The 23,290-nt window shown below is 52.0% G+C and overlaps 1 protein-coding gene across 1 annotated transcript in view; it reads right to left on the minus strand.

The window, feature by feature from the left end:
* Positions 1-23,290, minus strand: part of OTOF (otoferlin) — a 204,454-nt gene that overhangs the window by 116,248 nt on the left and 64,916 nt on the right. Inside the window, exon 3 of the mRNA XM_084622582.1 lies at positions 22,241-22,329. Coding sequence (XP_084478708.1) covers positions 22,241-22,329 — 89 coding nt within the window. The remainder of the gene's footprint in view (positions 1-22,240; positions 22,330-23,290) is intronic.

A 23,290-nucleotide genomic window follows, 5' to 3' on the forward strand; every position in this document is an offset into this window, starting at 1 on the left:
CCCCTCTCCTTGCCTGTCTCTTCTGCTGACAGAAAGGCAAAGACTGTTTCTGGGTCACTCTGGACGTCTGCTGTGTCAAACACGTTCTTGCTGCCACCTTCCTCCCAGGGCTGCAGATTCTTCTCCCCTTATTAGCGACCTTCTCCCGGAACCTCTGCCCCCTTCAGGGGAGCAACATGTGCTTCTTGCCAGACACCTGGGGCCTGCCTCTCTCCGGACTGGGACCTTATCTTCCAATGTGTTTGTGAATCAGCGTGCAAGATAATCACCTCTCACACGCCTGGTGCTCCAGCCATGCTCTTGTCCTGGTCACCGTCACCCACACGGGACTTACCTTCTTTCAGTCCATCCCTATACTAGCCTAACATGACTCCCCTGGCTGAGTCAGCAGGGGCAGGTATTGAACTCAGGACCTCTGGATCCAAAAAGCGCACGTCTCTAGGGAACCTATCTCCTTTAGCTGAAATCTCTAGCCATGGACTAGCCCCCAAAGGGGGCAGAGAGCTGCACTGAGCTAGCATAGGCGAGACCACGAACAACCTCCCCATTAACCTGCATCCACTTGCCCCCCCACCCCCCCCGAAGCCCAGCTGTCCTACAGTTGATACCTGCTACGATCACCACATTCTGCACATGCCCTGGCAGCCTGGGAGCTTCTCGGACAGGAATCCATTCTCTTTACAGCACAATGACTTATTATAAAGTCCTGGTAAATGACTGCTAGCACAGCACACCTCATCCCCCCCGTCACTTCACTCCCAAACACCCAACACGAGGTGGGTGAAGAGTTCAGGTTTTAAGCCCAGAAGAACCAGGATGGTAAAGGCCGGATGCTCCATCCTGTTCCCAAGGTTTGGTTTGCACGCTCTGGTTGATTGTGTTAGCTTTAGTGAAGGTCTGAAGCCAGAACCCTGGTTCTGAACCACTTGGAGAGTCAGAACCAAACCCAGAAAGGGCAGTTTGCCAGTTCTGATTCAGCAGAAGTCTTGCAAGTACGGCTTTCGAGTTCATGTCAGTGTCAGCTCAGAACTCAAACCTAGTCCTGCTCCAGCCTTGAGCCCTGAACCCCAGACTTCATTCATCCTTGAACACCCAAAAGTGAATCTTGACTGATTCATGTACCCCAAACCTCAGTCCCGATTCAGCTGTGAATCCCTCCAAACCAGCAGGGATTCCACCTTGGACCTCAGCTTCAGCCGCCTCCAAGCTCACGAGCTGAACACAGCCTTGTTAGCCTGCCTCTCATTGGCCTTTCTGGCTCCCATGAACATCCCAGTGCTGGTTGTGGGTGAGAGCATAACCATTCATTGTTGTAAGTGGATGTATTCAGCCCTAAACTCCAGCACTACCGCGTTCTGGTAGTAAGGGCTTCTGGGACGTGCAATGCACAGGGGACGGCTGGGAGTTACGGACTACAACTGCAAGGCATGCTGGGTGGGGAGATTAATAGATTATAAAACCAAACTGCACCGTTGTGATCATCTGGTCTGACCTCTTGCCTAATGCCAGCCAAAAATGTCCGTTTGAACTACAGCAGACGTTTTAGAAAATCATCCAATCTCAATTTTAAAATCGCCAGCGACAGAGAATCCACCACAACCCTTGGCAAATTGTTCCAGTGGTTAATTATTGTCACCATCTAAAATGTGCACCATCCAGTCTAAGCCCGAGCAGCTTCATTGGACCTTGTTATTCCATTGTCTGCTAGATTGAAGAGCCCTCTGTTATGAAATTTCTGTTCCCCCTGCAGGCACTTCTAAACTGTGATCAAGTCACCCCGAAACCTTCTCTTTGACAACAGAAATAAATTGAACTCCTTGAGTCTATCGCTACAAGACAGGCTTTCTAATCCTTTAATCCTCATTGTGGTTCTTCTCTGAAACCTCTGCAATTTATCAACATCCTTCTTGAACTGTGGGCACCAGCACTGGACACAGGATTCCAGCAGTGGTCACACCAGGGCCAGATACAGAGGTCATCCTCCTTCAGATTCCTGTTTATACATCCAAGGATCCAAGCCTTGTTGGCCACCATGTCACATTGGGAGCTCGTGTTCAGCTGATTATCCAACAAGACCCCCAAATCTCTTTCAGAGTCACTGCTTCTCTGGATAAAGTCCTCCATCATGTAAGTATGGCTTACATTCTTGGGTCCTAGATGTATACATTTACAGTTAGCCATACTAAAATGCATATTGTTTGCTTGCCCCGCAGCTTACCAAATGATCCAGATCACTCTGTATCAATGACCTGCCCTCTTCATTATTTATCACTCGCCCAGTCTTTGGGGGATATTCAGATGTTATCAGCAATGATTTTATTTTCATTCACATCATTGATAAAAACATGAAGTAGCTTAGGGCCAAGAACCGATCCCTGCAGGACACACTAGAAAAAAGCCCTCTCGATGAAGATTCCTTGTTTACAATGATAATTGAGGCCTATCACTTAGCCAGCTTTTAATCCATTTAATGTTAATTTTGTGCTGTTCTGGTTTCTTAATCAAAACGTCATCCGGTACCCAGTCAAACGCCTTACAGAAGTCTAAGTCTATTACAGCAACACTATTACCGGTATCAACCTAACTTGTAAGTGGGCCCCAGGTGGGAATTTATTGTAAACCTGATGAAAGAGTCTGGGACCAAAGCCCAGGGCAGGTCCTATTGATTTGGGCTTTCTTTACCAGGCACGGGGAAGAGTCTGGGCTCTCAGGAGAAGTGGGGGGAGGAAGAGCCCTGTGAAGGGATACTGGCCTTTCATTTACCCCCAAAGGGGAAGGATCTGCTCGAGACCTAAGCCAACCAACAATCTGGGGAAACTGAAGCAATGGTGGAGTGGCAAGCCACGGCCACCATCAGCAAGAGCTGCTGCTCAGGGAGCTGGGTGTACGCAAGGCGCTTCTCGGCCCAGCCCATCACATGCCGGGGCGGCTCATCTCCAAAAGCGTCCCTTCACCACTGACCCGTTTCCGTGGAGCTCACTCTGGGAGGGCGGGAACGGGATGTGCGGCTGTGCCTGCAGAGCCAAGGCTGGGGCCACGCTGGGGTGAGATGGTCGAATGCGATTCCTGCAGCCACACTGAGTGGGGATGTCAACGAGACAGGGAAAGCTAGGAGAGAAAAACCACCCTCATCCGCCACACAACAAGGGGGCTGGGGGACCCTTAATACCATAGAAACATAGGAGCTGGCAGGCTGCAACAGACCACAGGCCCATCTTCCCCGGCATCCCGTCTCCAAAAGCAGCCAGCAGAAGGTGCTCCAGAGGAAGGTACACGAAACCGCAGCGGGCATTAACAGGATAATCTGTCCCCAGGGGAAACTTCTTTCCTGGCCCCAATAATGAGAAAGACTTGAGGTTTTTTAATAAGACGTTTAAAGCTTTCTAAGACGCTCTGTGATGAATGAAAAACGAATCATCCCTTGTAGTGCCATTCCTTCCCAATATATCCAAGACACTGCTTGACTTCGGATCAGCTACACACTCTTGGGCCGACGTAAAGCAGCCCAGCTCCACTGAAGTCAACGACACTCCCCTGTGCTACCCCTGCCAGGAGTCTCTAATCAAGCAGGATTTAATTGGGGGAAGTCCTACATTATACAGGAAGTCAGACTAGTAGATGATCACCGCGCTTCCTTCTGACCTCAGGGTCCACGAACGTCAGCACAGGAGCGGCCCCATTTATTCGGAATGTGAATTCCTGCAAGGGTTTGCTAAAACAATGAAGTCACTGCAGCAACTTCTCATCTCCTGAGGTTGCTTGGCAGAGTGGCCTCATCCCATACATTTTACCACACACTTTATTCCAGCCGTTTCAGAATAATAATGTAATGCGTTTTGCAAACGAAGCACAGATGTGGGAACTAAGGCGGCTGTGCTGCAAAGGGGATAATTACTGAGGGAAACAGCTCAGTCAGCTTTAATTAAAAGGCTCTGACAGTTATGCTTGCTCCAGGGGGGAAAATTTACAGTTTCATTCTGATTCAAGCTCCAGGTCATAGACAGACTGACTGAGGGTCAGGAGGAAATGGAGCACTTGAGATAGTGCTTCATGTAGATCTAAGTACTGAAACCCCCAGCATCCAAAAAATCAGGTCAGCCCCCCCCCCCCCCCATCATGACACTAAAAAATAAAACAAAAAAAACACTTTGGGATTTTTTTATTTGCCTTCTGGTTTTTGAGTCTAGGCTGTTTTTGCACAACCACAAGAGCAAGAGATTTACCTTTTCTATTTAATGAAAGCAGAGATTCTTCTGCACTTCCATGACTCCAGAAGCTGGGGATCCAGAAAGACACCATCTTCTGCGAGGATTTATTTGCAAAACCCAAATGAAACATGGAAACCTTGATTTTTGAAATCTCTTGAGCTTTTTTCACACAGAGCCTGCAAGATGCAGGGGACAGGACGCCCCAGGTCAGGGGAAAAAGGGACTTTCCCAAGAAAATCTCAAGATGGTGAACAAAATTGTAACCATCTCAGCAGGAGCCTGGGCAACACCCATTTTAAAAATCAGCTGGCAATACATAAATGTGTATGTTCATAAGCACTCCGATCTCTTTGGCTCTCTGTGTTTCAAAGCACTTCAATCACTCAAGCATTTTCAGGTTGAAGGTTTCATAATTTTTCATTTTGCAAGTATATCTAGAGGCGGTAACTGGGCTTGTGCTTTTTGTATAAAGGAGAATGAAAGTCTTTTCTCTCTCTCTTTTTTAACACTTTAGAAACACAAACATAGAATGTAAAATCTGGGTTTTCAGGGCGACCCCGCTGTGTATTCTGAGCTCTCAAATCTGAAACAAAGGGCTGCTGACCCTTCAAAGAGCTCCTTTCTCCAGCATGGTCACTGGTCAACACAATTAAATGCGTGTTTTTAAAACAACAACAATGGCTGGGGGGGGTGTAATAAGGCCAACTAAAAATCTTCTTCATTGCTCGGCTTTCACCATCTTGGCTCTCGTGATGTCATCGACTGAGAGGTCCTCCAGTTGTCACAGAGTTTCATAGCTTAGACAGACCTGAAATTTCTAATGTAAAAAACCCCCCTGGCAGAGAGAACACTTCCCTGTCAGCAAAAGTCCATGCTGCCTTTGTACACCATAAGGAAGCAAAAGAAAAGGCACAAATACATGCTTTCCCCTTTTGCAGGCCATTTTTAAGCAAGGGGTATTCTCATCAGTGGTCATTCACTGTACATCCAATACACCGATTCCAGCAAATCAGGGCTGTTTCCTTTTCTCGTTGACTTAAACCCGGCTCTTTCATAAGCAAAGATTATTGTGTTTACATCCTCCTCCATGAGAGACCCTGACTCCACGATTCATTGTTCGCTGCTGCCTTCTCTTTGGTTAACACACGGCCTGTTATGATTAGCCCCCCTTTCCCGATGCCCGTGCTCGGCATTTCACAGCCATGCGTTGGCGAGCTTTGGGTTTACCCCTCCGCCACAGTTCATTAAATGAACTGTAATAAAACCTGCCCCTTGAAAATGCTCCGAGCGACTGAACTGGTTTAAAATGAGCTAGTGAGTCAAGCAGGTCGTAGTGCTCAGGTAAAGGTCACCCAGTCCCCCCCGTTGCCCCCCACGAGGGTTACCACCTTTCTAAAAGGCAAAAGCAGGACACATGCAGTAGCCCCCACCCCCCCGAGCCAGGCTGTGATAAGAACTGCCCAGGGACCCTGAGCCGCTGTGGGGAGCCCTGGACCCACCACCTGCCCAAGAGCAGCCCCTGGCCTGTGTCCCGCCCCGGTCCGGGACACGCCGCCCAGAGTAGGTGGAGGGTCTGGGGCTCCTCACAGTGGCCCAGGCTCTCTGGGCAGCCCTTACAATGGCCCGGCAGCAGGGGTAAGAGGAGGAGTTTGGAGGCAGGGCCTTGTGGTGAGGGGCTAAGGCCCACCTGAGCCCCCCACCAGGAAGAGGCTGGTGGAGCCCTTGAGCCTCGGGCAGGCATGGAGCAGCGCCTCAGGGAATCCAGGACAAATGTTCCCAGAGTCATTCAGCCCGGGACTGGGGCTTGAGCGCCATATTTCGGGACTGCCCCACCCCATTCAGGAGGGGTGGTCACCCCACTGCCCTGTGAAGCAGGGTTAAGTAGATCTACGGGGAGTTAGGCTGGGACACTCAGATGTCGCAAGCCCTTGGCAGAGAATTCCTCCACCAAGAAGCAGCGTCGCTAACAAAGACAGTGATCCCCATTCACGGATTAAAACAAAACCAGCACACCTAGCGGACAGCCAGGCGCTCAGCCTTCTGGGAGCTTGCAGGAGGGCAGCCAGGATGGCCTGACGAAGCTGGTCGGGGGGAACGTGCCCTTATGGGACAGACGAGCCAGGTCTCTGTACTCGGCTTTGTGCAAGAGGAGGGAGTTCATTGCTGGCTGGGAGAGAGGTCAGGACTGGAACGGCCCACGTTGCGCGTTCTCAGTGCCGCTGCTGAGCGGGCAGCGTCCATGCTGCTGTCCGAGCTGCAGACTGGGCATTAGACCCCTCCAGGCCAGACGCTGCGGGCGCGGGAGCCCTGCTATTCTATATGGGTTTGTACACCACGTGCATCACTGCAGTATTTAGCGCCTCCCAGGCGTGCGTGAGACAATGCCAGTTCCCGGCCTGCTGGGGGTTAATTTAGCATTTCAGCCTCACCACGGCACATAGAAAACACACCATTGCTTTGTAGGGTCAGTGGAGGTCTCCTCAGGCCCCTGTCTATGCCCAGCAGGGCCGAGTCTGAGCTGAGCAGGGGCGCTGGGGGATCCCATTTTACTCCTTACCCCCTGCCTCTTTGTCACAGATCCCTGCAAATAAGTCACATGTATCCTCGAGCAAGGACAGGGCAGGGCTGCCAAGACAGCCCTTTCTCCGGGGACAGACTTAATATTAACTCAGAATTAAAAGTGCAGGAAGGGGACTTGTAGCAGACACTTTAATTAAATTCCTGGGCTAGAGGTGAGAGCACAGGCCTGGGAGCCAGGCGGGAGCCTGGAATTCAAACCTCTGCTACTGACTCATTGTGTGCCCTTGGGAAGGTCACTTTGCCTTTCTGTGCCTTAGTTTCCCCCAAGTATAAAATGAGGAAGATAATGCACGTCACGAGCCGCAAGTGAGGTGTAGTTATAGTGAGGCATTCTGAGATCCTCAAATGGGAAGGGCTGGGGAAGCATTCAGGACAACACAATGGGGAACTCAAAGCCACACAGATCTCACCACACTGGAGTTCGACTCTCTGCATCTCGTATGAGTCATCGACAGGGTCTGAACCCAGGGCCTTGGGAACCACGGCACAGCTCTCTACCACTTGAAGTTAAGGGGTGCACCCCTAAGATCCCCTCCCTGCCACTGGTTTGCTACCATTGAACAGGCCTGACAAACTCGATGCACCTACCACATCGCTGTCGTGATATCTATAAAGAATGCCGTATAAAATATCAAATGAAAACTTACGTCGTACAGGTCATCACAATCCTTGTATTATGGCTGTATGGGTGTTAATTAAACAGTTGTCTGTTTATGCTAAAAATGTGTATAAAACCATGTAACCAGGCACAGTTGATGAACAAGTCTCCATTTTCAGTTTCTGTTATCTCTGCTTAGTATCACTTAAAGCTCTGGTCGTTATTAATAAAGTTCTTTATTGAAGTGAGGTGTGAATTCCCAGCTGAGCCAGGCTGGCGTGTGATCGGTCTCTTTGGAAACACCGGACTAGGTATTTCTGAGGGCATCCAGTGACAGGGGCTGGATGCCACAAGGAGATGTTTCTGGAAAGCTCGGGAACTGAAATATGCCAAGGGTTAACCTGCAAGGCTAACTTTGGACTGGCAGAGTCCACAGGAGTTTGTTTGGCTGGCTAACAGACTGGGGTAGCAAGAGTTTAGCACCAACAAATTCCTCTTTTGCTAAAGCAGGCGGTAACAGGATGATAAAGCTCTGAACGCCCTGGGCAGGGACGTTCAGAACCACAGCACCACTCTCTACCACTGGAGTTCAAGGGGTAATTCCATTCACTGGCAGCAGTAGCAGACTGTTATCCTCTGGGTCACATCCACCTACAGTACATTGATCAATGGTCCCAAGGGTGGTTATCACTGATTGGGCTCTCTATCAAGCTGTAAAGCTGTATTTGTAGCCCTAATGCTCAAGGGACTGGTCAGGAGAAGTTGCTTTAATGGGGCCTGAATGGCCCGTGATTCCTGGGTTGTTCCCAGATACAGAGACAGGTATAAGAATCTCTCTAAGTAACCAGCCGGCCCTAGGGTTCAGTTAATAGAGTTTAAATGAATATTTATTTATTTACCAGCTCAGAGTGCCTCAACCATGCAGAGTGAAACGTAATTATAAGGAAACGGCAACAGTAAACATAGGACTTAGAGATACCAAAGGCCTATTAGATTTTCCAGCCCACGGGCTGCTCCTCCCAGCCCTGGCCAGTACAGCATGGCCTAGTGTTTCGCCCAGCTCAGGTTTAACCCATGGGGCTCTCACCCCTTCTCATGGGATGCTGTTTCCTGTTGGCTTGAGCCTTCGACTGCGTCTGTGTCAATCTCAGCTGCTCCTCGTCCTACACAGACAAACGGATTCTCATTCTATGTGAAGTTTTCCATGTCGTCCAACACGTCTCACTTTCAGGAACTGTTTCTGGCAGTTCACCTGTATTGTCCTGTTCTGCATTTAACTTCCATGGCTCCCAGTTAGATTGCACCCCGAACACGGCCTCTTCCAGGGGTGGATTGACAGTTAGTGGGGCCCCCTGGTCCTGTGCACAGCTTCATTTTCGGGGTCCCCACAGGGACCCAGACACGAAAAAGAACATTCTCTCTTATCTCCCCCCCATTTGTCATTCTTTTTTTTTCATCCTCCTCCTATATTATAAGTAATGGGAAGTAAATGAAAATAAAGTGAGGGACCTTGATTGGGGCAGGGGGTTGGGGTACAGAAGGGAGTGCGGGGGTTGGGCTCCGGGAGGAAGTTGGGTGCTGGGTGCGGGCTCTGGGCTGGGGCAGGGGGTTGGGGTGTGGGAGGAGGGGTGAGGGGTGAAGGCTCCGGGAGGAAGTTGGGTGCTGGGTGCGGGCTCTGGGCTGGGGCAGGGGGTTGGGGTGCGGGAGGAGGGGTGAGGGGTGAAGGCTCTGGGAGGAAGTTGGGTGCTGGGTGCGGGCTCTGGGCTGGGGCAGGGGGTTGGGGTGCGGGAGGAGGGGTGAGGGGTGAAGGCTCCGGGAGGAAGTTGGGTGCTGGGTGCGGGCTCTGGGCTGGGGCAAGGGGTTGGGGTGTGGGAGGAGGGGTGAGGGGTGAAGGCTCCGGGAAGAAGTTGGGTGCTGGGTGCGGGCTCTGGGCTGGGGCAGGGGGTTGGGGTGTGGGAGGAGGGGTGAGGGGTGAAGGCTCTGGGAGGAAGTTGGGTGCTGGGTGCGGGCTCTGGGCTGGGGCAGGGGGTTGGGGTGCGGGAGGAGGGGTGAGGGGTGAAGGCTCCGGGAGGAAGTTGGGTGCTGGGTGCGGGCTCTGGGCTGGGGCAGGGGGTTGGGGTGTGGGAGGAGGGGTGAGGGGTGCAGGCTCTGGGAGGAAGTTGGGTGCTGGGTGCGGGCTCTGGGCTGGGGCAAGGGGTTGGGGTGCGGGAAGGGGGCAGGGGGGGCAGCATCGGCACCCCCCTCCCCCACTCCAGCAGTGGCTCCTAGGCGGGGGGCGGGAGGCAGGGGGTCTCCGTGCGCTGCTGCCCGCAGACACTGCCCCCGCAGCTCCCATTAGCAGCAGTTCTTGGCCAATGGGAGCTGCGGAGTCGGTGCTCAGGGCAGGGGCAGGACGCAGAGACACCCACCAGCCCTGGGGCCGCAGGGACAAGCCGGCCACTTCGGGGAGCGGCGTGGCACGGAGGGAGGGAGGCAGAGTGGGCAGGGAGCCGCCTTAGCCCTGCTGCTGGCACGTCTCTGTGCGGCCCTTGGGGGTGGGGGGCTGCAGGTCTCCGTGCACTGCCTGCATGCGGAGCCGCCTCCCCCCCTGCCAGGGGCGCGCAGAGACGTGCCAGCAGCCAGCTGCTTCCGGGAGCAGCGTGGGGCCACCGGCCACGGCATGCAGGCAGCCTGCCTGCCTGAACCCTGCTGCGCCACCGGCCGGGACTCAGGGGCAGGTAGTCAGATATTTGTCCTGCATTTTGGGGACCCCCTGTTGTTGGGGGCCCTGTGCCACCGCATGGTTAGTTTCATGGTAAATCCGCTCCTGCCTCTTTCTGTTCACCCCGTCCAAATACAGCACTGAGCGGTCAAAATTTCTCATGCATAACAAGACCCAGTTCAGTTCAGCAGTTAAAACTAATTGCACTGAAATGGACGTGCTCTTTCTCTCTCTCTCTCTCTGACAAGCTGTCATGTATCAACCTAGTTCCAGGCCCCCCAGCCAGGATTTCCCCAGGGTGGATCTGTGTAAGAGTAAACGGCTAATTTCTGACTGGATTGATTTTCACTGGGGCTGGCAGCGAGGAGATGTCCGCGCCTCGTTTATGGGGATCTGAGCGTGGGAGAGCATGACAATCAGCGGTGGCAGGTTGTCACTGCACATTACTGACTGATGCGTTTCTCTTCCTGCCATTGATGCAAACGCCATGTTCAACGTAAGCTTGTAGAGTTGCTCTGGGCAAAGTGAGGGATCCATGTGAAATCGATCCCACAGGGAGGGCGACGGTACAGTAACATTTCAGATCAGTTGCATCTATAGCCGGCTTTGTCCCTCACCTCTCTTGCATCTGGAGTGGGGGAATCGAGCCCTCCATGGCCTGCAATCATAACAAGTCGCAGCTTGGTGGCTGATGCAGGAGGCAGATTAGAATCCAGCTGTGTCTCCCTCAGCCTCGCTGATTCTGTGGAGCTGCAGATGGAAAATCTTGTTCCTACAATAAACGCTGGGGTTTATTGCATGATGAGATCCAACCACCACATGAAAAGCAGCAGCTTTCAGCTTTCCTGGCAAACTCCACATGGAGACCAAGTTTCAGGGAGGTTTGAGTGATCCCAGAGCCGCTCTCAGGTTGGGAAGGAAATTGCCCAGATTTCACTGCTCTGCATGGTGTCAGTGAGTCACCTGCATGTTGTGGCTGAGTTTTTGTAACCTAGAATACCGGATCACTCAGTCTGACCTCCTGTATATCACTGGCCCCCAGCACCATCCGGCTCACCAAACCCAACATCCGAAACTAGCCCAGACTGTTAAAACCCTCAGAAGACTAAGCTCGTGTTTTGCTCTGCAGCTTAACGTGTGTCCAAACCCCAGACTCAAGAGGAGACAACCCACAGGGAAGGAGGTGGAAGAAAGGCACAGGCCTCTGCAGAACCAAATTACTAAGCGTCACCCACATAGAACCACCCCCATAGAATCATAGAGTATCAGGGTTGGAAGGGACCCCAGGAGGTCATCTAGTCCAACCCCCTGCTCGAAGCAGGACCAACCCCCAACTAAATCATCCCAGCCAGGGCTTTGTCAAGACGGATCTTAAAAACTTCTAAGGAGGGAGGTTCCACCACCTCCCTAGGTAACGCATTCCAGTGTTTCACCACCCTCCTCATGAAATAGTCTTTCCAAACATCCAACCTAAACCTCCCCCACTGCGACCTGAGACCATTACTCCTCGTTCTGTCATCAGCTACCACTGAGAACAGCCGAGCTCCATCCTCTTTGGAACCCCCTTTCAGGTAGTTGAAAGCAGCTATCAAATCCCCCCTCATTCTTCTCTTCCGCAGACTAAACCGTCCTTCAGTGGTGCTGAGGAGACTCCAGAGACATTGCGGGGAGCAGATCTAGCATGGCCACCTCCCCAGAGTCACTCGGCAGGGCTAACGGGACCAAAGGGAGCAGCGCAGCAGGGAGCAAACCCCACACGACAGAGGTGCCAACTTTCTAATGTGCGGGGGGGTGTTCCCCCCGACTCCGCCCCAGACCCCGCCCCCACTCCTCCTTCCCCCAAGGTCCCACCCCTTTCCTCCCTCTTCCTGCCCCATTCCGCCCCTTCCCCCGAGCACCCCGCCCTCGCTCCTTCCCCTTCCCCGCCAGTACCACCTGCATGCCATGGAACAGCTGATCACGGCGGGCGGGAGGCGCTGGGGGATAGGAGGGGGTGCTGATTGGTGGGGCCTGCCGGCAGGTGGAAACCACTGGAGGGGAGGGAGAGGCGCTGATGGAGCACCCACGGAGTCAGCATCTGTGCCACATGACACCAGAGGGGCGAAATGAAATGCACTATCTTACACAGACCGAGCAAACGCACCAAAAGAATCCAGTTTCATCTTACTCGCTGCTCGCTCAATTCAGCCAAATTACTGCACAACACCCAGGGCTTAATTTGGGCGAGGGCTTGCCAGGGCTGAGCCCCGGCACCTCCGGGCTTGTCAGTTCACAGCCCCGGCACCTCCGGGCTTGGCAGTTCACAGCCCCAGCTCCTCCGGGCTTGTCAGTTCACAGCCCCGGCACCTCCGGGCTTGTCAGTTCACAGCCCCGGCACCTCCGGGCTTGTCATTTCACAGCCCCGGCACCTCTGGGCTTGTCAGTTCACAGCCCCGGCACCTATGGGCTTGTCAGTTCACAGCCCCGGCACCTCTGGGCTTGGCAGTTCACAGCCCCGGCACCTCCGGGCTTGTCAGTTCACAGCCCCGGCACCTCTGGGCTTGTCAGTTCACAGCCCCAGCTCCTCCGGGCTTGTCAGTTCACAGCCCCGGCACCTCCGGGCTTGTCAGTTCACAGCCCCGGCACCTATGGGCTTGGCAGTTCACAGCCCCGGCACCTCTGGGCTTGGCAGTTCACAGCCCCGGCACCTATGGGCTTGGCAGTTCACAGCCCCGGCACCTCTGGGCTTGGCAGTTCACAGCCCCAGCTCCTCCGGGCTTGTCAGTTCACAGCCCCGGCTCCTCCGGGCTTGTCAGTTCACAGCCCCGGCACCTCTGGGCTTGTCAGTTCACAGCCCCGGCACCTATGGGCTTGTCAGTTCACAGCCCCGGCACCTATGGGCTTGGCAGTTCACAGCCCCGGCACCTCTGGGCTTGGCAGTTCACAGCCCCGGCACCTATGGGCTTGGCAGTTCACAGCCCCGGCACCTCTGGGCTTGGCAGTTCACAGCCCCAGCTCCTCCGGGCTTGTCAGTTCACAGCCCCGGCTCCTCCGGGCTTGTCAGTTCACAGCCCCGGCACCTCCGGGCTTGGCAGTTCACAGCCCCGGCACCTCCGGGCTTGTCATTTCACAGCCCCGGCACCTCTGGGCTTGTCAGTTCACAGCCCCGGCACCTATGGGCTTGTCAGTTCACAGCCCCGGCACCTCTGGGCTTGGCAGTTCACAGCCCCGGCACCTATGGGCTTGGCAGTTCACAGCCCCGGCACCTCTGGGCTTGGCAGTTCACAGCCCCAGCTCGTCCGGGCTTGTCATTTCACAGCCCCGGCACCTCTGGGCTTGGCAGTTCACAGCCCCAGCTCGTCCGGGCTTGGCAGTTCACAGCCCCGGCACCTCCGGGCTTGTCATTTCACAGCCCCGGCACCTCTGGGCTTGTCAGTTCACAGCCCCGGCACCTATGGGCTTGTCAGTTCACAGCCCCGGCACCTCTGGGCTTGGCAGTTCACAGCCCCGGCACCTCTGGGCTTGGCAGTTCACAGCCCCAGCTCGTCCGGGCTTGTCATTTCACAGCCCCGGCACCTCTGGGCTTGGTAGTTCACAGCCCCGGCTCCTCCGGGATTGTCAGTTCACAGCCCCGGCACCTCTGGGCTTGGCAGTTCACAGCCCCGGCACTTCTGGGCTTGGCAGTTCACAGCCCCGGCACCTCCAGGCTTGCCGCATCCGTTATGAATGTAAAAAAATTGCTTGAGCCCCAGCACTTCTTTCATTACAAATGAAGCCCTGACAACACCCTAACCAGATACTTTCCACCCCATGCCCTGATTCTGCTGATATTTTCCAACAGGTTAAGAAAGTTTAGGTTTAAGGTGAGGAGCGACAGAAGAGTCTAGCAAAGGAAGGGAAGATTTTAGATGCTGTTTGGGTCATGCACACGCTATAATAAAAAATTAGTCATAGAACCATTGGGTTAGAAGGGTCATCTAGTCTAACCCCATGCCATAGATGCAGGATTTGTTGTGTTTAAACCATCCAACACAGATGGCTATCCAGCCTCTTTTTGAAAACCTCCAACAAACTTCCCTGACTTCCCTAGACAGTTTGTTCCATTGAAATGAAACACAGCTCCTTTCATCAGTAGATCTCAAAGGAAATCAGTACTAAGATCCCCATTTCACAGGTGGGAAAACTGAGGTACAGTGAGGTGCAGTAATTTGCCCAAGGTCATCCAGCAGACCAGTGGCAGAGCTAGGAACAGACCCAAGGTCTCTGGAGCCCCAGTGCTGCGCTCTATCCAACAAGCCATACTGTCTCCCACCACTGAAATGTAACCACCTCTGGGGGCAGAATATGGGAGCTAGTTTAAACAGTGCACGGCAGCCCTATTGAAGACTTATCCCATGCAATGCTATATCCCAATGGAACTGCACTGGGAAATTTTAGGCAGGCAGATTGGAATTACCCAAGCTAGAATTGGGTCAGAGGACGGAGAAAACATTTCTGTTCCTCAGGAAGTGCTCTGGGTTCTTTAACGACCACAAGGGGTCAGAGCCTCTGTTTTATTAAAGCATCTTCAGTGGCACAGCGCCTCCTAGAGCCCTGGCCCAAGCACTCACTCAAGGGGACAAGCGGCCCCCATTGAATCCCAACCACCCCATCCTGGGTTTTCCTTCGAGGTCTCCCATCCAAGCGTGGACCAGGCCTGAGGCTGGGCAAGCCGGGGACAGCTGCCAGGATCACAGCTGGCAGAGAGACGACTTTTCATTTCATTTCCCAAGCTATTGTCTCCTGCCCTGTCCCAGTTGCATGGAGGTGGAATGCTCTTTGCGCCCGCCCCTGCACCTGGTTCCCAGTGCTGACATGTTCACGGTGCAGCTTGGAGCCAGGGGGGCAGGTGGGACTGCAGCTTCCAACAGTGGAGCGGGGGAAATGAGCTCTGATAGAGCCCTCCCCGTTCCTAGATCCCACTGCACTGCACAAAGGTGGCCGAGTATTATTAGCCCCATTTTATAAATGGGGAAACTGAGGCACAGAGCAATGGAGTGACTTACCAAAGGTCGCCCATTTCTTTTCCTGCACAAAATTCTGGCCACAGAAATCGGCCCGATTTCACAAAGCATTTTGATTTCAATGGAACCACAGATTCGGAGGGAAAATGGTTCCATCAGAGTTTCTCCAACCAGCACAACTTGTAGCCTCTTTAACAGATCAGGACAGGGACTCGGGGGAAGGGGTGGCCCAAGAGTGGGGAGTTTGGGGAATGTGTGGCATGAGGGTGAAGGCTCAGGGAGAAGGGACGGTGTGGGGGAAGGGCCTGTGGGACCCCTCCCCACCTTTAGGATGCTTCCACTGCTCCTGACTAGAGCCAATCATTTAGAAAAACATCCAAACTTGATTTTAAAATTGACAGTGATGGAGAATCCTGCCCATCCTGAGGCCAGTTGTTCCAATGGTTAACCACCCTCACTACTAAACATTTACTCCTTGTTTCCAGTCTGAATCTGTCTAGCTTCAAATGTCCGGCCATTGAATCATGTTAGATCTTTGTCTGCTACACTGAAGAGGCCTCTACTGTCATATTTCTGTTCCCAGTGTGGCTCCTTCTAGGCTATGATCAAGTCACCCCTTAGCCTGCTCTTTGTTCAGTTGTATGGACAGATGTACAACGTGCTGCCAACCCATCCTTCCTCTGACTGGCTTGGCATAACATTTGGGGGGGCCTTAAAAATGGTTCTCCAGGAAGACACTGCGTGTCCTGCCATTGGCTCTTGAAGAGCCAGGCCACCTGGTGCAATTCCCTGCCCTCCCAGCGAGCCGGCAGACAAGTGGCTGGTATAATCCACCTGGGCCCCATGCCCAGCCCAGGGAAAGGATCGTTTTCCAAACTAATTAGCTGTGTGGCAATTGCTACCCTGGGATGGAACAAAAGCCCCACAATGAGCCATGCACCAGCATCTCAGCCGCGGCCCTTTCAATAATTCACATGAGCCAGTGTCGGGTGTCATGCCTTTATCTGCAAGTCCAATAGATATCCCTTACCAACACCTGTGAATTATTCAGGAGAAACAACGATTGCTTTCCCCACCACGGAGAGAAAGCTCTGTGCCCTGCATTGCCTCGTTCCCCCGCCACTGTAGGATTTAACCCCTTCGGCCTTTTCGCTAAAGCTCACTTGTGGGATAGAAGCTTGCTCTGCTGTTAAGACATTGGGCTAAGACTCAGGAGGCCTGGGATCAGTTCCTGGCTCTGCCATACACTCCTGGTGTGAGTCCAGGGCAAGTCCCTTTATCTCTGCGTGTCTCAGTTCCCCAGCTGTGACATGGGGGTAAAAACCAAATAGTAACACACCTGTGCGGGGGCCGGCAGTGTTACGTGGTCAGTATGTTCGCCCCACCCAGCACAGCAGCCTTGGGCTGGGAAGTCCTGGCTGTTTAAGGACCCCCCACAGATATACCAGCAAGGCAGCCGGACCATGCAACAATCAATACCAAAACACAGCGCTCTACCGTGTGAGCTACAGGAGTGCTCCATCCCAGGGAAAATAATGGTAAAGTTCATAGGGGATTTGATTAACAAAGTATTAAAGGAGAGGAATATAATTCATGCCAGTCGATGTGGTTTTATGGGGGGAAAAAAAGTCCCGTCAAACAAGCCTGATTTCATTCTTCGATTGCAAGTTTGGTTGATAAAGGTAACAACATAGAATAAGAACCAACGGCTGGAAGCTGAAGCCAGACAAATTCAGACTAGAAATAAGGGCTTGTCTATACTCTGGAGCACTCCTACAGCCCCATAGCTATGCATACAGGGCCATAGCTGCGCTGCGGTAGTCTCCAGATGTAGACACACACTACAGCAATGGAAGAGGTCTTTCCTTCACTGTAGGAACTCCACCTCCCTGAGCCAAGGTGGACATGGAGGATGGAGCTGTTCTCAGTGGTGGCAGATGACAGAAGACAAAGCAATGGTCTCAAGTTGCAGTGGGGGAGGTCTAGGTTGGATATTAGGAAACACTATTTCACTAGGAGGATGGTGAAGCACTGGAATGCGTTACCTAGGGAGGTGGTGGAATCTTCATTCTTAGAGGTTTTTAGGCCCAGGCTTGACAAAGCCCTGGCTGGGATGATTTAGTTGGGTTTGGTCCTGCTCTGAGCAGGGGATTGGACTACGTGACCTCCAGAGGTCTCTTCCAACCCTGATCTTCTATGATTCTATGATTCTATGTCCATGGAAGCATTCGTCTGTCAACCCTAGCTGCATCTACACTAGCGGTTAGGTCCACAGAGCTACAGCGCTCACCCGTGTGAATTTTTTCCCACCCCTGTACACAGTAGCTATGTCAAGCTATGTTTTAAGGGCAGAGCAGGCCTGAGGCAGACGTTTAACCTTGTGGGTGATTAAGCCCTGGAACAAACTACCATGGGGAATGGTGGATTCTCCATCTCTTGATGTTGTCTTCCAGTCCAGACTGGCTACCTTTCTGGAAGATGCTTTAGCCAAACACAAGGTACTGGCTCAATGCCGGGGGAACTGGGTGAAGTTTAAAGGCCTGTGATGCACACGGGAGTTCAGACCAGATGATCCAAAGGTCCCTGCTGGCCTCACACTCTCTGTGCATAGTTCCAGGGCTTCGTAAGACCAACAGAACTTCTCATTGGTGCCCATTGCCAACGGCTTTTGCACAGTCCTTTGCCAAACCCACGGTGACCTCAGGAGGAGTCTGAGGCTGAGGAAAGCTGCTGTAAATGGGGGAAGTTACGCTGGAGTCCAAATAGCTACACGAATTTGTACCTTCTGAGGATCTTGCTCTGTTTATTCTGAACGCAGTCAATCCAGGACCATGCTTGAGCCAACTGGTGAAGCTAGCAATTTGCTTTTTTCTGGAGAAAGGGGACGAGCTTGGTTTACAGGTCTCTAAGCAGCAATGAGCGTGAAACAACGAGACTATCTGGCTGAAAAGTGGTAGCCAGTGCTGGAGCTCTAACTCCTAGCTCCAGGCTCTGGGAGTGGATCCTGTTTCCTTCCCTATGGAGCAGCAAATCCTCTACCTGTGGTAGAGGCCTCTCAGCTGGCTCCTCATCCTCATTTCCAGCGGCTTGTATAGACATTCACATAGACTTACAAGCTCTTTTCCTTAGCGTGCGAGCAAATGTTGAGTCTTTGAAGAAATGCTGCATTGTTAGCTGTGCAATGAGTCTTTGCAGGAAGCAGTGATAGGCAGTTTGCTCTTTTTTCTCCATACTTGGAGGCAATTTTTGACACAGAGCAGTTGCCTGAGAACGGGTGTGTGCGCTGAGATGCGGAGGAAAGGGAATTGCCTCTGTTCTAGGATTGGTTCATGTGTGCAAATAAAGCAAATCACACTTAGATTATTCCCAGGCTCCATGTCAAATGACTTCTCCTCCAACGGGAAAGCTGACCTGCAAAGTCCTGGAAACAGGCTACTGCTTGGTACGGGGGCAATTCTGATGCCAGAAGTGGTCACGCCAATATCTGTGGTTCATTGCAAACAGTCAGTCCATTGCAATACTTTGTCCATTTATGGCCCCTTTCATTGCAGAATCTCACAGCATTTTACGGACATTAATTCTCACAGCATCCTCATAAGCTGTAGATCCCGTATTATCACCCCTATTTTACAGAGGGGGAAATCAAGGCACAGAGAGGCTTTGAATGAGGCAGTGCCCTGAAGTTAGCAACGCAGCTGTGGCGATATCAGGGGGCCATTCCAGGATGTACCTGTGGTCTCAGAGGGGACTGTACTCGAGGCGGCTAGAAAATGAGACTTGTCGTAAAGGCAGCATGTCTCTGGCTAAGGTACTTACCTGGCCTTTATTAGCATAGTACCATCCTTCCTCTCTGCATCAGCCTTGCAAGTGACTCCCTCCCGCCCCACAACACACAGGGGTTGGAGCTGTCTGGGACATCTTCAGTCGCTCCCAGAGTGAGGTGGGCTCTGCCCTCAGGACAGCGACTGAATAAATATGCTCAGTTGAACAGATCCGGTGCTCAGCATAATTGCTTAGGGCCTCGAGGAGCTCCAGGGCCCCCACTATTAATTATTAGTATGTGTTGTGTAGGGGGACCCAAAATATTCCTGCTTAGGGCCCCCGCTGGGATAGCACTGTCTCTGCTCAATTCAAACTCTCATGTGATTGTCCAAAACTCTCAATGAACCTGAGACACAGTGAGGTCCAGTTTGATATTTTAAAGCGATTCATATTCAGCATCCCTGCCCTGGGAACCATCTGTCTGTATCGTCACTTGAAACAAGCGTCAACACTCCCAGCTGGTGGCTCCGAAGACCCAGACTGGGGGCGAGACCCTGCGCAACACACTGGCTTTTAGGCCTTTAGTTTCTGTAACTCCTGCCTGTGTGAGAGTAGCTCCTAGGAACCTCGGCTGAGATCCGGGCCCCACTGCGCTGGGTGCTGCACAAACATGAAGTGACAGCCACCGCCTGCCGCAAAGAGCTTCCAGCCCAAATAGACAAGAGAAAGGGCACGAGCGGAAGCAAAGGCATGGACGGAGGCGGCGAACCCAAGGTCACCCAGCAGGTCAATGGCTCTTCACTCCCACTCCCGTGCTCTACCCATGAGTTCAGATGTCTCCAGTGAGTGGCTGTCCCCAGGGACTGCAACAACCTGTTGCTTTCCCACATCTAACAGAGCTCTCTGTTAGCTCACACAGTGAGGGCAGCATTTGTTATGCTAAAAGTCTTGGGTTCGATACCCACTGATAGCTTGTGGTGCCTATATCTGTAGATGACCTTGTTCTAGGGTTGGCTTTCCCCACCGGAGACTCACGTATAACTCAGGAATGGCTGCGTGCTTAAACAAAGCTGATGTCTGAGTAGTGGTGCAGAGCTGTGCGAAGCATGCGTGGGCCTTCTCTGGACAGGCCACTGCCTAACAGGTGAGGCATCCAGCATGGGCTTGCTCATGCTTGGGGGTCAGGTGCTGATTTCTGGTGTATAGTTTGGGCTGGGAGCTGAGCGGCTGCCCATCTCTTTAGCTCTTTCCTCCGACACATTTAGTGCAGGCCAAATCCACGCACCCCCAGTGATCATCCAAACAGCAGCTCCCTCCCGGCTCCGAACCCAAATATCTCACCATGCGCTCACACCTGTGTAACACGTGTAACACGTGTAACACTGCAGGATCACAGCCTAGAGCTGCTACTGGCTAATGGAATTCCTCTTTTAGCTCCAGTGTGGATATCCTGTTGGGGCAGGTTCTTGACTTATATATGCTGGCTAGCATATGTTTTGTATATATATAACATATGCTAGCCAGCATATATAAATCAACAATATATATAAAGCATTAAACATAAATATTAAGTATTAATATAGCAGTTATATAGCCCAGATTAGCCTGTACCTTTGTTATAATCCTGTTCATTTATGCTAAGCATCCCATAATACCTAGCAATAGTTGCAGTAAGATTTGACTTAAGAGATTGGAAAATTTTTAGTAGCAGGATCTATGATTGTTTCCTTGTAGCAACAGAAAGTGAGTTACCCTCACAAGCCTGACATAGGCACAGGGAGGTGTCTTCCTGCCTCTTAGCATGTGGAATGCATGTACCCAGCACAAAGCTAAGGGTGCATCACGGTAAACACGGAGGGTATACAAGGATGGCTTTAGAGGTGTACCTCTGGGAGCACACCGTCTGCGTAAGGTGAACGCAACGTCACTGCACAGGAGACCGGTACGGTATAGCAGAGCAGTGTCCAATACCTTCGCCGCTAGCCACATGTGGCTAATAGGCGATTGAATTGTGGCTAATGCATGTGGCTTTTTTATAATGTGGCTTAATGTGGCTTTTTTATAATGTGGCTAATAAGAAAAATTCAGAACCACAAGTGTGGTTAGCATCGAATTTCTATTGGACACCGCCGTGCCTGCCATTGGTTGTTTGGTCTCTTGAGTATATTTCGTAACAAACCAAAGCAATTGACAATACAATTTATCAACCAGGTGGAGTCATTACACCTAGTCTGTGCTTGGACAGTTACAGATGAAAAGCAATCACTGGAAGCCTGCTAGATAGCAAGCCTTTGCTCTTATGCTGAACACTGGTCAGTGCTTAACAACACTGGTCATACACCAGTGTGGGAGTATGACCAGTGTTGTTAAATGCCACAAAGTATGTGCTGCTAATTACTGCTAGGGGCCAGATTCAGTATGGCCTTTGCTGGTGCATGAGCCAAAAGGCAATATCCCCTCTCCCCATGTGCTAAAGATACGTCCACATTCGGGAGGACGGCCCTGCATTTCATCACTGGGACACCAATAACTGGCAAAGGCAGAGAACTGGAAGGCCAGTTAAAGGATTAGCAGAGATGAGTGAGAAGGAAAGATTAAAGGAATTTAATTTGTGCAGGCTGGAGAAAAGGAGACCCGGGGGAGTGATCGGATACGAGGGTGCAAAGGGCTGGAAGCCAGTAACAGAGCCTACCAGAAGGGGAAGGGCGTTGATCATGCCTGAGGCTGGGACCCACGAGCGATGGATTCAGACCAATGGGATCCAGGTTAGAAAACAGTTTCCAAAGTTGGGCTGGCGGAGCCCAGTCGACTGCCTCCCACGCTTAGCGATAGTAAAACGGGGGCTCAGTCTAACATTGCCATTTTATTCTGCTTCTTATGCCAGGGTCTATCCCTGCAGTGTCTGATCCCCATTAGCTGGGCAGAGGGTAATCGAGGGTGAATTCCTCCCATGGGCATGGGAATGGCAACACGTAAGTCCCACTTCAGGGAAGTGGGTGGGTCAAAAGGTGATTTTACAGCCCTTCTGTGCGTTTCAGCCCAACGCAGATAGAGAACCACCATTGTAAACTGCCCCCCTATTTTGTCTGGTTATTAGCTGCCGCTCAGTATAAGCAGTATGTGGCCTGTAGGAGTGCAGATCTTCCTCTCCCCTTCCCCCCGTAGTGGGTATAATGACTGCAAATTTTAGCTCTGATTTCCAGCCCATAGACTCAGCATGTTTCAAATTCAGGTAGTAAAGATTCCGGTGGGCTTGGCTTGCTCGTCCCCTTGGAAGATCTAGTAACCTCCTCCCATCTCTCCAGCCTCCAAACAAAACCATGACACCAGCTACCAGGCCGGGGGGTGGCCTATTCCACACGGCATGGGACTGGCCCCACCACAGGGGAAGAGGAGGACTCGCTCTCACCTGTTGGTGAAGACTTTGCTGTAGTTGAACACCTGGATCTCCAGCATCTCGTTGCCATCGATATTGCTGGCGATTGGCCATCGGAAGGTCTGCGGGAAAACAACGGAAGGAGAAAGTTAGGGTTCTGCTGGGCTTTGTTCCAGGGGAGAGGTTACGTTGGTGGGTTTTTGCACCCACAGGAATCAGATCCTCAGCTGGTGGAAATCAGCAAAACTTACTTTATTGTATTATCCGTGTTACAGTCGCTCCCAAAGGCTGCAGCTGAGATCAGTGCCTGGCATAGTACATAGAAAGTTTCTGCCCTGAACAACTAAGGGCAGACAAAGGGTGAGTGGAGACAGAGGCAGGAAATGACTTGGAAATGTGAGGAACCATTAGGAAAGGGATAAACAATAAGACAGAAAATATCACATTGCCACTATATAAATCCATGGGGTGCCCACAGCTTAAATACTGCGTGCAGATGTGGTCGCCCCGTCTCAAAAAGGGTATAGGGGAACTGGAAAGGTTCAGAGAAGGGCAACATTGATGATCAAGGGTATGGAACAGCTTTCCGATGAGGAGAGACTAAAAAGATGAGGGTTGTTCAGCTTAGAAAAGAGACGACTAAGGGGCGATAATGGAATTGTCCATAAAAGCATGAGTGATGTGGCGAAAGTGAGGAGAGAAGCGTTCTGTGCTGTTTCCTACAGCACAAAAACCAGGGGTCACCCAATGAAATTAATAGGTGGGAGATTTACAACAAACAAAAGGCATTATTTCTTCACACAACACACGGTCAACCTGTGGAACTCATTGCCAGGGGAAGCTGTGAAGGCCAAAAGTATAAGCGGGTTCAAAAAAGAATTAGATAAGATCATGGAGCACAGGTTCTCCAATGGCTATTTGCCAGAATGGGCAGGGATGCAATCCCCTGCTTGAGATCACCCTACACCTCTGACTACCAGTTGCTGGGAGGGGAAGGCAGAGGTGTATCCTTCCAAAATTTCCCTGTTCTTTACACTCCCCCAGAAGCTGTGCTACTGGTCATTGTCAGAAGACAGGACACTG

This window comes from Lepidochelys olivacea (assembly GCF_965140295.1).
Source record: "Lepidochelys olivacea isolate rLepOli2 genome assembly, chromosome: 3".
NCBI lineage: Eukaryota > Metazoa > Chordata > Testudines > Cheloniidae > Lepidochelys > Lepidochelys olivacea.